General features: G+C 33.7%; 1 protein-coding gene across 2 annotated transcripts in view; it reads right to left on the bottom strand.

The window, feature by feature from the left end:
• Positions 1-9,700, bottom strand: part of LOC306879330 (ral GTPase-activating protein subunit beta-like) — a 41,234-nt gene extending 31,534 nt beyond the window's left edge. For both annotated transcript variants that reach the window (XM_079432173.1, XM_079432174.1), the window contains exons 1-7: positions 9,568-9,700; positions 6,669-6,876; positions 4,756-4,958; positions 3,637-3,803; positions 2,767-2,953; positions 1,188-1,319; positions 919-1,097 (exon numbers count right to left, since the gene is read on the bottom strand). In XM_079432173.1, the coding sequence (XP_079288299.1) occupies positions 919-1,097; positions 1,188-1,319; positions 2,767-2,953; positions 3,637-3,803; positions 4,756-4,958; positions 6,669-6,845 (1,045 nt within the window). In that variant the 5' untranslated portion in view covers positions 6,846-6,876; positions 9,568-9,700. The remainder of the gene's footprint in view (positions 1-918; positions 1,098-1,187; positions 1,320-2,766; positions 2,954-3,636; positions 3,804-4,755; positions 4,959-6,668; positions 6,877-9,567) is intronic.
• Between the last annotated feature and the right edge of the window lie 7,418 nt (positions 9,701-17,118).

Genomic DNA, 17,118 nt, shown 5'->3' with positions numbered 1-17,118 from the left:
GGCTCATTTTACACCTCCCCTAGAGTTAAACAGTTGAGTTTTACCGTCTTTGAATACATTCAGCCGATCTCCGGGTCTGGCGGTAGCACTTTTAACTTAGTTTAGCATAGCTCATTGAATCGGATTAGACCATTAGCATTTGGTCATCAACAATGACCAAAGAGTTTTGATAATTTGCCTATTTAAAGCTTGTCTCTTCTGTAGTTACATCGTGTACGAAGACCGACGTAAAATGAAAAGTTGTGATTTTCTAGGTCAATATGGCTAGGAACTATACTCTGATTCCGGCGTAATAAGCAAGAAACTTTGCTGCCGTACCATGAGTGCAGCAGGCGCAATGATATGACGTAGCGCCTGAAAGTAGTCCCCTGCTAGGTAACTAGTTATGATATAGCTGAAATTTTGCGAGCCCTGCTACCGCTGATTTAACACTGATGTGAATGCATGTGGCGTTGTGTTGTATATAGAGATGGAGGCGCCAGAACTGCAGCTGATAGAACGTGCGCTGTAGCACGATATTTCTTTAAAAAAAAATCGTGGAGACATTTTAATCGTCCATGATCAAAAACCGTCATATTGCACACCCCTAGTTGAAATGCTAAGAAACAGCCATTTAAAAAGGTTTTTAAAGTTTACTTTGGATAACAACTCCAAAATGGATTCAGGATTGACTTATTGTTTAAAGTTTATTTGAAAGTGTTTGCTGAGTAATATAATTTACATATGAGATTAATATATAGTGCAAAACAACAAAACTGTGTATATGTAGAGGCTTTGTTGCACATACTATGGTATTGAACGATTACCACATTCATTTACCATAGTATTTATATGCTACTTTATGGAATATCACAGTAAGCATCCAATAAACCAATGCAATTCATAAGAGTGCCTTGTAATGTGGCGCACAGATCTTACCGAGGAAAGCATCCACGAGGCAGCTGACGCCCCTCATCGCTCTGAAGAAGATCTGAGGCAGCTGTTTGAGGCAGGGGTGCTGAATGACCTCGTGAGGAACGCCGTTTCCCCCCAACAACTGCTCCTGAAACTTTGGGGTGGAACTCACTATGACGGGATTGCTCAGGTCCACAGGATTACTGAAGGAGAGAGAGAAAAACAGACAACTTAGGTAAGTAATCATGATCGGACCTGGATAGTAAGCAGATGAAGCCAGTTCCACTGCAGACCTGAGCATGTGTAGAAATCGATACCACGTCTGAGACACACAGTCGTTGTCCATCTCAGCGGGGATGAGGCTGGCGTCTTCCTCTGGCACTTTAAACAGAGGGAAGGACGGGCCGTACATGAACCGCAGCAGCCTGTGTGGACAACAGAACAAATAAGATGAAGGTCAAACAAACAAAAGCATCGACATCAGTAAAAAAAACCAGCTGTCTGTTTACAGATTCCTGTAGCTCAACCAGTAGAGCATGGTGCTAGAAATGCCAAGGCCATGCCAATCAATTCCAAGAGAATGCATGACCTGATTAAATGCATATCTTATTGCAATATAAGTCACTTTCAATAAAGGCTGTCAAACCGGCCAAACGCATAAACAAATGTAAATTCAACTGAACTAACGGCTACATAGCAACATCGTGTGGCCCCCTGGTTTCAGTCTCTCTGGTGATTAAACTTACAACTCTATGACCTTTTTGGATCTTCTAAGTTTTGGTTACTTGGACTTTCAAAGGAGGGACATTAAACTTTTTGGTTTCATTATAAATATCTTGATTTGTTTCAAACATTAACCAAAGGCTCATGAGTTTGTAATGATATGAGGGTGAATAAATTATTCTTAATTTTTATTTTTGGGTGCACTGTTCCTTTAAGAATGTGCAAAAGTACATATTTTTCAAATGCACAATAAAGAAGTTATTTTAAAACAATTTCTGTTTTGGGACATTTTTTATAAATTGAGTGCATATAGGGCAATCTCAATTGGTATGATTAAATTGTTATACATGCAATTATTATTATTATTATTATTTTAGCTTTTGAGCCTTTAATGTACAGGATTTGAACCAGCATTTCTGAAAGCACAATGATTGTGTGTCACAAACAAGCGTCTTTCCCACTTTGCCACGGTTCTGACTGAGCATATAAATTTACTACCTAGACGAGTGCGTCCCATACATAATGATACATCAAAATACATGTTTAAAATAAATGTTCATCGTCATTCAGTGTAACAGATATATTCAGGTAAAAATGAAAAACATGCTTATTCTGACCTGTACTTACTAAAATATATAAACGAGTAAGTGATCATACTATTATTATTTTTAAATGATTAAACATGTCTTGTTGACAAATGGGTAAAACCTAGTGGTTTGAAGGATAGTGGCAAAGATTGGTAAATATTTTAAAATTAGATTTTTAAAGCTGCACTGGGATCCTTAAATAGTCTTTTAATGTCATCTAATGAATCTTGTTCTAAATATGCCTGGCAGGATTTTTTGGTATATGAAATATTGTTACACTGAATGGCATTTTAGTAGGCGTCTCAGTAATTCACGGTAAAAATGTACGATAGTCATTGTTTTTTGCTCAGATGAAATAAAATTAAATAGGACATTCTAATGTATGAAGAAAAAGAAAAAAGCCTTATTAAACATTTGCATTGATGCTTGAAAACCCCTTTTTGTCTTTGATCCATAACATTTGCTGCTCAATATTGTGCAGAAATGATATTCTGTAGTGCCCTGGATAAATATGCAATAATTGAAAGAAAATAAAAGCAGCTATTATGCAGGCCTACAGTACCTGGAAGTGAGCGCAGCGATGACTTTACTCCACTGCTCCACCACCGGAGGGTGATGTCTCCAGTTGGCCAGCATCTCTCGGGCTGTCTTCCAGTAGGGCGGCGTGGGGAAGCAGCGTGTGCAGGCCAGAAACCAAACCTCAAACAGCACGCTGATCAACTTCTCTGCCAGCTTCTCGGCTATTCCACCTGCAGGAGACACAACCAGCCAAACCTTTTCAGACAGTCTGCCGTCTACACGATCAGCACGATCAGCAGCACTAGTGGAATAAGGGCCATTCATTTTGACTTGACACTCAGAATTTTTCTATACAAAAACAGTGGGAACATGCGGCACTTTTAGACAACTAAAAAAAGTTTAAAAGCAGAAATGTGCTGCTTTTAAATGTATTGTAAAGCTGCAAAGTCAAAATATGATTGGTTAATAAGTTAGCATGTGAAAACAATTAAAACATTGTAAAGGTTGAAAATAGTCATGAAAAACAAACTAGGACAGATCTTGGTGTAAGAAACCTTGAAAACATGACATTTCAACTGCATTTCACTGAATAAATAAAATGCTACAAAAGTACAAAATATGATTTATTTATATTAATCTGATAATGCATGGTTGATTAAAAAGAAAAATAGAATTTGTGATTGCAGAAAAATTAGCAAAGCCAATTTTACACATTTTTGCACTCGTTATCTTAAAACAGGAAACACAATTACATTAAAGCAGGTTCATTTGCATACTGCACACAAAATGCAGTTTGTTTAGATGCAAAGCGTGCACCTTGTTTGCCAGTCAATGTAAGTTCTAGTTAAATGCAGAACCTGGCTCTGTTTTAGAGGGAAACATCACTGTGTTTGTCCCCGTCTGACATACGCACCTCCCACAGTGGGCGGGGCCAGCAGCGTGTCATTGATGCGCAGCAGGAAGAGGAGCAGCACCTCCCACGTCTCTCTGGCCATGCCGTTCGAGTCACGGGCCAACTTTTGCACTGCAGACAGCACTTGCTGACACAATTTAAAGTGAACCAGGCTGAAGTGCTCTGGTCTGAAAAAAAGAAGCATGAATATTCAAAATCAGAAAGCATAAACAGGAAGTGCTACACTTCCTAGACAGAACACAAGCTTATCATCACATACACAAATCCAAAAATAATATTGTTAATGTTCTAGAAGAGCCATTTTATCAGAACAATACAAATAATTTTCTTAGACGGCTGACGGGCCAGGATGCTGGGCCGTTGAGTCCCCCAGAAGCTCCGGGGGCCTAGGAGTAGGATGACGCCGTTGGAAGAAGCCGCCGCCACTCGCTCCCGGACCCGAGAGGGGAGCGCGTGCGGCCACCGGACTCCGCCTCTTCACTGGACCCTTCCCTCCTGAACACTGCCCTCCTTCACTAGCCCCGCAGCACGACGAGGACACCAGATCCCCCTGTTTATTTTGGGACACTTTTTCCCCTTGGACACTACTTTTGTTGATTTATTGTTTAATAAAAACCTCTCCGAGGCCTGACGCCACGCCCACTGTGTCTGTCGTTTGCTCCTCCCGCCACAATATATATATATATATATATATATATTTTTTTTTTAAATATATATATATATATATATATATATATATATATATATATATATTCATATTTAGTTATAATTATATATATCCATCTATCTGTGAAATATGTTTTTTATTTGAGCTGCAATAGACACTTTTACATTAAACTGCACAAAACATACTAAATAATAGTTTTTTATTTTATGAGATATTAAGTGGACACTGCTCATTGAAATAAATGTTACAACATCGATGAAGCATACTAATGTTTGAAATAATTGTTGCATACTGTGCAATGTTTCCCATACTATTATCAAAAAATAAATAAAAATGATACTGTAGGTACTATACAGTACAAAGTGTGCAGTATGCAGTGTTCATCAATGCAGTCATGGCACAGTTTGGTGCTCTGTGCATCATGTGTAATTAAAAACATAGGCCGAACACACCTGGGCAGGAAAAGATTGTGCAAGTGTTTGAGGATGGTTTGGATGTAGAGGTTGGGCTCTTTGATGATGGGCTGGGGTATGGAGTCACGTGGAGACACCAGGGCCATTATCCAGTCAGTGTAGACATCCACACACAACTTAACCGTGTCTCCATCCAGCGGGAGCGTCAGGCCGTAACACAGCACCTCCATGGTCCATTTCACCTGAGGACATGGACAGCATTAGATGGACAAATAACTACCTAAACCGGTTTGAGATGGATCAACAGTCCTTGAGCTTGAGAGGGAGGTTTGATGACTCCCTCATGCACGCTTGTCAGTGAAACACACTGGTTCTGTCAGCAGGAAACAGAACAGCGCTGCATTCAATGGATCTGCATTTTTGAGCGATTATATTCCAAACAGCATCGGTCGCCAATGAGACGGATCAGAGGTCAGAAGAAAAAAAAAAAAAAAAAAAAATCAGAGGCCGATAGGAAATTGACAGGATTTCCTCTCCTCTTATCACAGTACACAGAAGCCTACAGGAACCACACGCACAATGCAATGGAAGTCAGTGCGACACACACACACACACACGCAAATGAAGGTTTTTGAGAAGCACTGAAACCCACCCAGATACACAAACAAACAACAGAACAAACTCAACAAAGCCTTAAAACAGACTCAAACCTTTGCACTAATAATATCACAGCATGTCTCTCATTTTAGATCAAGACATAACTTGAGCAGCGTGTTTTGCTTCTAACCAAATTATGCAAATAATTGACTGAGGAAACAACAGCGCTGCTCTTTAACTTCCTAATAAAATCTAACTTTATTAGGAACTGTAACATTATACGGTTTACGTCAAATGGAGCTCATAAAGTCAATTTGTAGGCCAATCCGGAGGCTAATTCACATCAGTCAAATGGGTTTTTGGAACAGCAGTTTTGGATTTATAAATTAAAAAAGCAGTGATTATCATTAATTAAAGAGACATTTTGAAGTCGCCGTTTTGCTAAAAAAAGACCACAACTTCTAAAGTTACATGCTTGATGAATTAGTCCTTATATAGCAACTTTTAAAGAACAGTGGCTTCAAATTTTATGGAATGTAATACGTATGAAGTGTAATCTACTAAAACTAAATTATGAGGGATTGAAGATAAACCATCTATCATCAAAATAATTTATGACCTGCACAAAGAGTAATCATCTGAAATGTTTTTTCCTCCATATTTCATGGAATATTCCTCAAATTAAGTCACTATATATAAAATATGAAAAGCAAAATTATAATTTGGTTTATATGGCATATATGATCCCGTGAGTGACACGATAAATATGCAAAAACTCATTAATATGCAAAAACAGATAAATAAGATTTTTAGGCAGGGCAAATTTATTATATAGCACATTTCATATAGAGTGATAAAAGTGCTTTACATATATATATTTTTTTTAATGACAAAGGTATGAAATAAAGGTAGGTCATTAAAAATAGCTGAAGTAATTAAAATGAAATAATATATGCACAATATATATGCATAAATATGTTTAAATTAAAATAATGCAAAATGCAGTTTCATTGTCAAAAAGGAATATTTATGGCTGCAAGCGTTCTCAAATGAACCCGTCTTTGGCAGGTCTGGTAATAAGTGAATTTGAACCATGTCAAATAGAAGTCAAACTGCACATGAACTGCTCTGAGGAAACCAAATATTTTCCACCCAAAAGCCTGGATGTTGCTCTTGAGCTCAGCAGAAGTTAACAGTTAACAGGTCGGACGTCTGAATTAATTCAAACATACCACCCAGTAAGTCAACCTTGAATTCCTGCACAGCCTCGGGTTTGAACTGAAGACTCTTCACAGGTGAGAGATGTTATGAAACACACACACACACACACACACACACACACACACACTTCTTACCTCCTTGTCAGTCTTGAGGAGGCACTCAGACGGCGCTCCTCCGAGGCTGTTTCCCAGGGGCCGCACCACAGCGTTGGCCACGTCACGACCCACGCCGGCTGGGTAAGTGTGTAAGACGCTCAGGTGGCCCTGATCGTTCTGGACCACCAGGTGTAAAGACCGCCACTCAGAGTACATGACCGCGACTTCTGCTGGATCTGACTGCGGCCTGAGGAGAGACGCACAATCACAGCTTTGAAGTTTGAGACAGGGACAGTCAGATATGAGAAACAATTTAACACCACAGGTAAACAAAATAATCTTAAAGGGATAGTTCACCCAAAAATGAAAATTCTGTCATTACATACTCACCTTCATGTCGTTCCGAACGCATAAGACCTTGCTGTCTATGGGAGGGTCAGAGAGCTCTCGGATTTCATCAAAAATATCTTAATTTGTGTTCTGAAGATGAACAAAGGTCTTACAGGTTTGGAATGACATGACAGTGAGTAATTAATGACAGAATTTTCATGTTTGGGTAAACTAACCCTTTAAATAATCTTTGGCATTTATTTTTAACTCTATTTTAGGAAGAATAGCACACACACACACACACACACACACACACACACACACACACACACACACATAGGTCAAAGATGATAAGGAGTTTTCAAGCATCAAATAATAAAATTTTAACACAGATTTTAAAGCTGTACATTAGAATGTGTCCTGTTTATTTTATTTTTCTGAACAAAAAAATGATAATTATCATACATTTTTAATATGATTTAAAGAAGACACCCACAAAAATGGCATTGAATGTAAGAGTAGTTCAAATAACAAAAATCCTGTCTGACATTAAAATGCAATACAGTTTATTATGCTCGATTTTTCTTCAGTATACATGTGGAAGAATTGACAATAAAGCAGACTTGACTTGATACATACAGTATGTTGTTTAATTTTTACATAAATTTATCTGTTACACTGACTGACAATGGAACATTATTTCACCTATATTTTGACATATTAATTTTACAAAAGAAACATTAGACACGTTACTTGCGATTAATATGCTTTTATGTATATACACATTTAATAAATACATAATATTTATATATATAAAACCCACTAATCTTTAACCCTACATACAAACACATTTATATACATTTTTGTATTTTTAGGACGCACACACTTTTTATTTATATTTAATTGAGCTAAATGTATATAAATTTATACCAATTAAATCAATATACATTTTATAATTGTGCTTTTTTAATGTATTTATTTATATAAAAATTTGTACTGTTGTGTGCACACAATTTCTTTATATTTAACTTAAATTTATCTAAATTTTTATACCAAATAAATAAATGTACATATTACAAGTATGTGTATAATATATTACACACACACATTTTTTTTTTTTTACAGTAAATAAAGCTATATTACGATACATGCTATTACTGTGCTATAAAATGAAGCGTCCTGTTTCATAACAAGCTTCCTCTTATCAGACATCAGTGTCTGCTGTCACTTACAGAAGTGATGAGAAGACCATGCAGGACGGTGTTTTGTGTTCTGTGTCCATCACCTGATCCTGAGCTCATCTGACATGAGGAACTATCAGCTAGTTTGATCTCACTAAACAGATAAGGCCAATCTAACCAAGTATAGAAAAACTCCACAAGTCTCTCCTTCTTCTAATCTAGACACAATCTGATGGCTCTGCTAATATTAGAACACAAACTTTAAACATGGAGCCACGCCAAATGGATCTCAAACCCTCAGGAATAACACTGCTTATCTATTACACAGAATATAGACTCAAATACACACACACACACACACACACACATATACACATATACACAGAGAGAGAACATGCATTTATTTCTATCTTTGTAATAACTACTAATTTACATATATATACACATATATAAGTACACACACACACACACACAGAAGAATATCATGGTTCATGTCTAAAAAACATGATGCATTACCATATAACCATGCATTTACATGTTAATCTAAGGTAAATCAAAGAATATTACCATGGTACTTTTTATTTCATAGCAATAGTTACTATAGAAGCAATCTCTTACTGAACGACCACCAATAGATAAATAATAGTAAAATCTTGCTAAACATGTTTAGATGTTTTCAATTGGACTTCCGTAGCCGCTGTGTTTGTTAGCCTCTGTGCTAACCGATCGAATACGAGTCAATGAAGCTTTAAATCCTAACACAACCGTTCACATTCATATTTACATATTCATTTTACACCCTTAGACAATTTATATCCAAATTATACTCATTTTATCCCAGAGGGCGAAACGCTACAGTATATTAGCAACTCGCAAGCTAAGCTAACACAGACTGACTGGAATTAAAACCACTAATTTATAGCTAAACGTTCAAACAGTCGAGAAAAAAACAAGATTACCTTCCCTGCGTATAAATCAACCAGGAAACATACTATATCTGCAGTAGTTTTTGACGTTTTCCCAGCTGTGGCGCTGATTTCGGTCTCACGAAGGCTTCAAAATAAACAAACGACAGCTGTCAATCATCCCTTCTTCAAAGATTAAACTTTAAATCTAATAGTTAGTATTAAAGAGCTTTGTATATACTGTAGCAGGCCGCAATGCGGGACTGTGGCGGTGTCTCAATCTACTACGCTCGCTTACTAGATAGCGCACTTGGATTCCAGACAAAGATGCATGGATTCTGTAGGCAGCTAACATGTTTCCGTGTCTCCTTTGGGTAAGCAGGCAGCACACTTGGATATGATATAAGGCCCCAGAGTGCTGTCTACGTAGGCAGCTCGCTAGGTTTTAGAACGCGGCCCATGTGACAGTTGTCCGAGCCGGACACACAAACGCAACACAGACATATGAATAAACCGCGTTACCTGATTCAGTTCACATATCAATCAGTCGGTGTTTCTGGTGATTTTGCGGGGAAAGCGGGTTTGATCGAGCAGCATGTTTGTCGGTAGATCCGATGAGATCAGATCCGCTCCTCCATCGTCTGCACAGGCGGCGGCGGGGGTTTGGCTGGCTGCAGTGGCTGATGTGAACGAATCGTTCGTTTGAACCGATTCTTCCAAATGATTCAATCGCACAGATTCGCCAGCGTTTGTAAATCACTCGACTCTGTGCTGTGAACGCCACAATAGTTTCTGTCAGGTAAGAAATAAACACAATCACAGTGCCAGTATCAAACAGAATCAAAGTCACACACTAAATGGGCCATTCCACCGAAAGGGTGCCATTTCTGTCCCCAGGACATAATAGGTACAAACATGCATAAAAAATAACTATAAAACATATTTTATTAATAAGCAAAGCACATTAATCTAACTGCAAATTTAAAATATATAATTTTAAAAAATTATTAAAAACACTGAAAATATAGCATGTCCCCAGTATCTAACGCTACATTTGAACATTAAATATTATCATTTTTATTTTGCATTTTTGTGTACCTCCATATCCCATCTGTGCTTTAAATACATATTTCAAAATAAATGTATAATATTTTGGATAAAATACACATTTTATGTGTGAAATATAAATCATCTCAATTTAGGGTTAGGGTTAGGGTTAGGGTTAGGGTTAAAAAACTGACACATTTTCAACATAATATTGCAACATCTGGATCTTCTGAAGGCAATGAAATGATCGGAAGCATGTGGTCTTGTTTTCTTTTCTGTATATTTGATGATATTGTAACGGTGGCTGGGTGCATCATTATAAATATACTGTCCTGTTACCTAAATTATTTCTTAGATGTTACTTGTTTATTTTAAAAATACAAATCTGTGGTGAATCACTATAATTTGCTGAGTATACTCGTAATTTTAGCATGTACTAGATGTGGCTAGATTATATGTATTTCCTAACATCTCAATCCTGTTACTTTCAGTCCTGTTACTCATATACTCATATATCCTATACTTATACATAGTAACTGAGCAAAAGTAACAGGAGTGAGTAGTGTCATCAGATTTATTCATGTAAATATTAGGCTACATACATATTAATCTAGACAAATTTGAAAATGCATCTTTTTCTCAACGTTTTGGCCTTCTATCCACACTGAGACAATGCTTTTGCCCAGAGAAAACCTATGGTTGTTCCTGCATTGTTGTTTTATATTACTTTCCTGCAAGTATGACAGAAAATGTACTTGAAATTTCTGTCATATCTAGTTTGAGTGTGAGCTGCGCTATAAGAAAACAATATCCAAAGAAAAACTGATATATTATTTAAGTTTATTATTTTTAATATCAATTATAATTTAATATTTGTTATTTTTTTAGATATTTATATCTTATCTTATTACCCGTCCTCTACCACTATACATAACCCTAACAAAAACCTCTGCAGACCACTAGATGGAAACATGATTTGGTCTTTTTTATCAGTGAGGTCAGCTCACTAGTCAGTGTTCAACACTTTCACTACATCGGTGCGGGCATTAATACCTCACGTGTGTACTCAAACCTGCATACTAATATAATGCATACTCCTTCCTGTTACCAGTTTCATTCCTGCTAGTTTTTTCTTTAAAAAATAAAGTTAAACCACTATTTTTTCAATTAAGTTTGGTCCATAATTTATCCCATTGTTTAATAAATTGCATCATAGAAAATTGAAAAGGTTTGAGGTTTGAGTCGCGTTTAAAATTAAATAATGGGTTTGCTTGTGTAGATAAATAGTGATTTTTATGATAAAAAATAATATTTTTTGACATCAATTTCTTTCAAATAAACACCTGCATGAGGGGGAAATGAAGGAATTTGTTGACATAATTTTAAACATGCTTTTTAAAAGACATTAGCATTTTGGTAACAGGACTGAGAAAAATGCATCCATCTTCCACTTAAAAATTGTTTTAAAAAAATTACATTTTTTCTTTTGTAAGAGAAGATCAAATGCGCCCTTTGGTGTTTTTCACAAATGTGTTTTTCTATTCATCCATTTGTCTTTTAGCTTTCATTCAGAGCATGTTTTGGCAGACCAAACCAAATTAACGGAATATTAATTATAATGACTTTTCATTCTCAATTCAAAGCAATCGTTATTTTAAAGCCAATCTGTAAATATGCAACACAATAATCAGTTTAATGAGTGCATCATTTGTTTAAAGTAGTTGTTTATTAAATTACTTAATTAAATCAGTAACCATGGCAACTGTATATATGTTGCCAATTGTTGCTGTAAAACTATAATAAATCAGACAAATTGTGGATTATACTTTTAGAATCTTATTATTTATTTATTTTTGTGGCTAAGTCTATTGTAGCTACAGTTTATGTAACTAACGATAGTATTTTGTTTGACATTTATCAGGGAGAATAATGTAAACAGAGCATCTGAGATTTTAAAAGCAGTTATAATAGTCAAAAATATTCTCCAAACCTCGTTGTCAGCATGATTTGGCATCTGTATAGTGGTCTCTTTAGACGTCAGAATCATTGGCACCGCACACAGCACTTATTATAGTAACCCGAACAGGCAGTCAAGATCAATTATTCAGGAGGAGAGTATTTACTGCATGGAGAAAGTGCTCATCTGTCTGTTGTGCTGAGTCTAAAACTGATGTCTGTTATGTGATTTTGTGTTTCTCTATGTGGTTTGGTTGTGTCTGTTCTTGTGGTTTGCTCTTGAATTTGGTTAGTTAGAAAAGGAAGAAGAGAAGGTTTGTATGCTGGTTTGCTTGCTAGGCTGTAAAGTCTCTTTATGAGGGCATTCTATAGTCTTTGGCTGTAGTTATTCTGTTGGTGATATGAAATGTGTGTGTGTGTGTGTATATAAACAAATTCTGTAGTACAGGTTTATATATATATATATATATATATATATATATATATATATATATATAACATGCAACACAACTCCTTCTTGAGGATTTTTACATTTATATAAAACAACAACAACAAAAAAAAACAGTTTTGTGTCTCTGTGATATTGTTTGGGATATATATGCAGATTTATATTGGACACGACTGTAGTGTCCAGTGTTGTGTATACTCTTGCTAAGTATTTTTGTCTTGTTTTTCAGTAAAATATCTAGACATTCTTAAATCAAGATACATTTACTTGAGAAGTAAAATTACATAAGATATGAAATTTAGTTTTAAGACAAAATTGTTAAAATGAAGTGACTTTATGCTTAAAACATGAACAAATATGTGCCAGTGTGGTCAGAAAAATCTACTTATTTTCTAAAATTTGACATTTATAATTCTAAAAGTTTTAAAAGTTTTAATATAAAAAATGTGTACTTTGTTTGATGTCTCTGGGATATTGTTTGTGATATATATGCATATTTAAATTAGACACGACTGTAGTGTGCAGTGTAGTGCACTAGATGGCAGCAGGTTCCCACTGTAAACACTTGCATCATGTGAATGCATCTAAAGACAGAGCTGTTTTCAGGGGAATGTTGTCCTGCACCCTGTGATGAGGAGATCCACCCATAAACATGTTGTCCTGGGCCTGTGCATTTATGCAACGCCCCTATAACTGCAGGTGCTGCTCATATTCACACATAGACAAACAAAGACAAATAAAATCACATGGAACAATAATGCTTGCTAATTAATTGTAACACAGAGAGAGTATTTTCTGTTATTCTGTAAATAAGCTATACATACAGGAATAATTGCTGATGAGAAGTAGATGCCAATTTGAGCCTTTCAGTTTGAACAGACAGGAGTTTGAGTGTGCAGAGAAGTACACTTGTTAGTGAACGGCCGTGCTTCTTTTCTGTGATGAGTGCTGAGCATAAAACCTTGATTGCAATCTAACAGTGAGTTTCTTCTTTTCATCGTTGGTCCGACCCCCTTATTTAAATCCAACCTCCGTGTTTGTGTTCCTGCCTTTAGAAGCAAATCATTTCCCTGTGAAATCACGCTATAGTGTCTCTTACCGTAATAATGCTGCTGTGCTCTGTACAGTATAGCTGCTGATTGCTGGAAACACTTTGTTTGGCATGAAGAGTAAAGGCTGTTAATGTTTCGTAGGTACTTCCCAATGTCATTGAAAATCCTTTAACTATATTCCAGTGAAATACAATAGGGTTGATTTTTATTGTAAGGTTGGTTGGCGTATTTTTCCTTTTCCACAAAAATGTGTTGTAAGAATGTTTTGTTAATGTTCCCTTAAAGGGGTAGTTCACCCAAAAATGTATAGTCTGTCATCATTTACTTACCCTCAACACGCAAACCTGAGTTTCTTTCTTCTCTTGAACAACAAAGAAGATATTTAAAAAAAAAAAGAAAAGGAAAAAAGAAAAATTGGTAACCAAAAAATTGCTGGTAGCCATTGACTTCTATAGTGTTTTTTTTCCTGCTATGGAAGTCAATGGCTACCGGCAACTGTTTGTGAGTCTCTGGTAGAGCTGCACTATTAAAAGATTGAAATCTCGATTCAAACACCCATGCGATCCCATTTTTAAATGACAATGGTTCACCCGCGTCTATTAAATCTTTGAAAAAATCTTACCAGAACATTCATATCTTTGTTTGCGCTGCCGCTGACACAGAGAGCATTTACCATGTTTAGGTACGAAACAGCTTCACAAACAGACTTTTCAAATACACTGTGTTATTTCTGTCTGACAGTCATTCGTATTATCACAGAAATACTGGGATGAAAGTTTCTTGTTCGGATATAAACATTTATGTCTATGGTAGAGATCAAAACAGAGAAAGGCATCTTTTGAAAGTAACTGGCGCTTCAAATAACGTCGATTGCATTGTTTCGCTACTGTATAAAATGAAAAGTCGAGAAAAAATTTAAAGTTTAAGGCAACCAGCTTCAGCTGAGTTTTCTCAACTTTCTGTATTCAGATGCTTGCTTTTGATTTCTTTACAGTGTAGGTGGCGACAAGTGAGGGTTAAAAATGTGTTTGTCATTGAATCATTCATTCAAGAGATTTGCTCCAAAACTCTGAATCATCCTGTAATGAAACATGAATGAAACAAGTGAAGTATTTATGAGTCATTGAATCATTCACCGAAACCACTTTTTCATCATTTTTATATAAACAATTAGTATACTAAATATATTATATTTTAAATACGTGTATAGTAAAACGTTTAATAATTCATTCAGATGAATTAAACACTTTTAAATAGACTGCAGCAATAATATTTTGTCACATTATTTTTTCGATTAGCTCAGAATCGTGGGAGAATCGTGATCTCTATTTGAGACGAAAAAAAAAAAAAAGTGACTCTCAATTTATCTAGAATTGTGCTCCTATAGTGTCCAGTTTTTTTTTAAACGTTGTTTTTTTCTTCTTGGTTATAAGAATGTTAAGTTAACCTTTTATTTTATCATTTTGCAAATATTTGATCATTTTGCAAACATTTGATCATTTTGCAAATATTTTATCATTTTGCAAGCATTTGATAATTTTGCAAATATTTTATAATTTTGCTAATATTTTATCATTTTGCTAATATTTTATAATTTTGCAAATATTTTATCATTTTGCAAACATTTTATCATTTTGCAAATATTTTAACATTTTGCAAATATTTTATCATTTTGCAAACATTTTATCATTTTGCAAATATTTTATCATTTTGCAAATATTTTATCATTTTGCAAATATTTTATCATTTTGCAAATATTTTATCATTTTGCAAACATTTTATCATTTTGCAAATATTTTATCATTTTGCAAATATTTTATCATTTTGCAAATATTTTATCATTTTGCAAATATTTTATCATTTTGCAAATATTTTATCATTTTGCAAACATTTTATCATTTTGCAAATATTTTATCATTTTGCAAACATTTTATCATTTTGCAAATATTTTATCATTTTGCAAATATTTTATCATTTTGCAAATATTTTATCATTTTGCAAACATTTTATCATTTTGCAAATATTTTATCATTTTGCAAACATTTTATAATTTTGCAAATATTTTATCATTTTGCAAACATTTTATCATTTTGCAAACATTTTATCATTTTGCAAATATTTTATCATTTTGCAAATATTTTATCATTTTGCAAACATTTTATCATTTTGCAAACATTTTATCATTTTGCAAATATTTTATCATTTTGCAAACATTTGATCATTTTGCAAATATTTTATCATTTTGCAAATATTTTATCATTTTGCAAACATTTTATCATTTTGCAAACATTTTATCATTTTGCAAACATTTTATCATTTTGCAAATATTTTATCATTTTGCTAATATTTTATCATTTTGCTAATATTTTATAATTTTGCAAATATTTTATCATTTTGCAAACATTTTATCATTTTGCAAATATTTTAACATTTTGCAAATATTTTATCATTTTGCAAACATTTTATCATTTTGCAAATATTTTATCATTTTGCAAATATTTTATCATTTTGCAAATATTTTATCATTTTGCAAATATTTTATCATTTTGCAAACATTTTATCATTTTGCAAATATTTTATCATTTTGCAAACATTTTATCATTTTGCAAATATTTTATCATTTTGCAAATATTTTATCATTTTGCAAATATTTTATCATTTTGCAAACATTTTATCATTTTGCAAATATTTTATCATTTTGCAAACATTTTATAATTTTGCAAACATTTTATCATTTTGCAAATATTTTAACATTTTGCAAATATTTTATCATTTTGCAAACATTTTATCATTTTGCAAATATTTTATCATTTTGCAAATATTTTATCATTTTGCAAATATTTTATCATTTTGCAAACATTTTATCATTTTGCAAATATTTTATCATTTTGCAAACATTTTATCATTTTGCAAATATTTTATCATTTTGCAAATATTTTATCATTTTGCAAATATTTTATCATTTTGCAAACATTTTATCATTTTGCAAATATTTTATCATTTTGCAAACATTTTATAATTTTGCAAATATTTTATCATTTTGCAAACATTTTATCATTTTGCAAATATTTTATCATTTTGCAAATATTTTATCATTTTGCAAACATTTGATCATTTTGCAAATATTTTATCATTTTGCAAACATTTGATCATTTTGCAAATATTTTATCATTTTGCAAATATTTTATCATTTTGCAAATATTTTATCATTTTGCAAACATTTTATCATTTTGCAAACATTTTATCATTTTGCAAACATTTTATCATTTTGCAAATATTTTATCATTTTGCAAATATTTTATCATTTTGCAAATATTTTATCATTTTGCTAATATTTTTGAATGTTACCTAAATGTTCTGAAACATGAAGTAACATTTAAAAAATGTTACACAATTTTATCATTTTGCAAACATTTTATCATTTTGCAAACATTTTATCATTTTGCAAACATTTTATCATTTTGCAAATATTTTATCATTTTGCAAATATTTTATCATTTTGCAAATATTTTATCATTTTGCTAATATTTTTGAATGTTACCTAAATGTTCTGAAACATGAAGTAACATT

Source organism: Barbus barbus, assembly GCF_936440315.1.
Source record: "Barbus barbus genome assembly, chromosome: 13".
In the NCBI taxonomy this organism is placed as follows: Eukaryota; Metazoa; Chordata; class Actinopteri; order Cypriniformes; family Cyprinidae; genus Barbus; species Barbus barbus.
The sequence above is the reverse complement of the archived record's forward strand: the minus strand, read 5'-3'. Positions and strand labels throughout refer to the sequence as shown.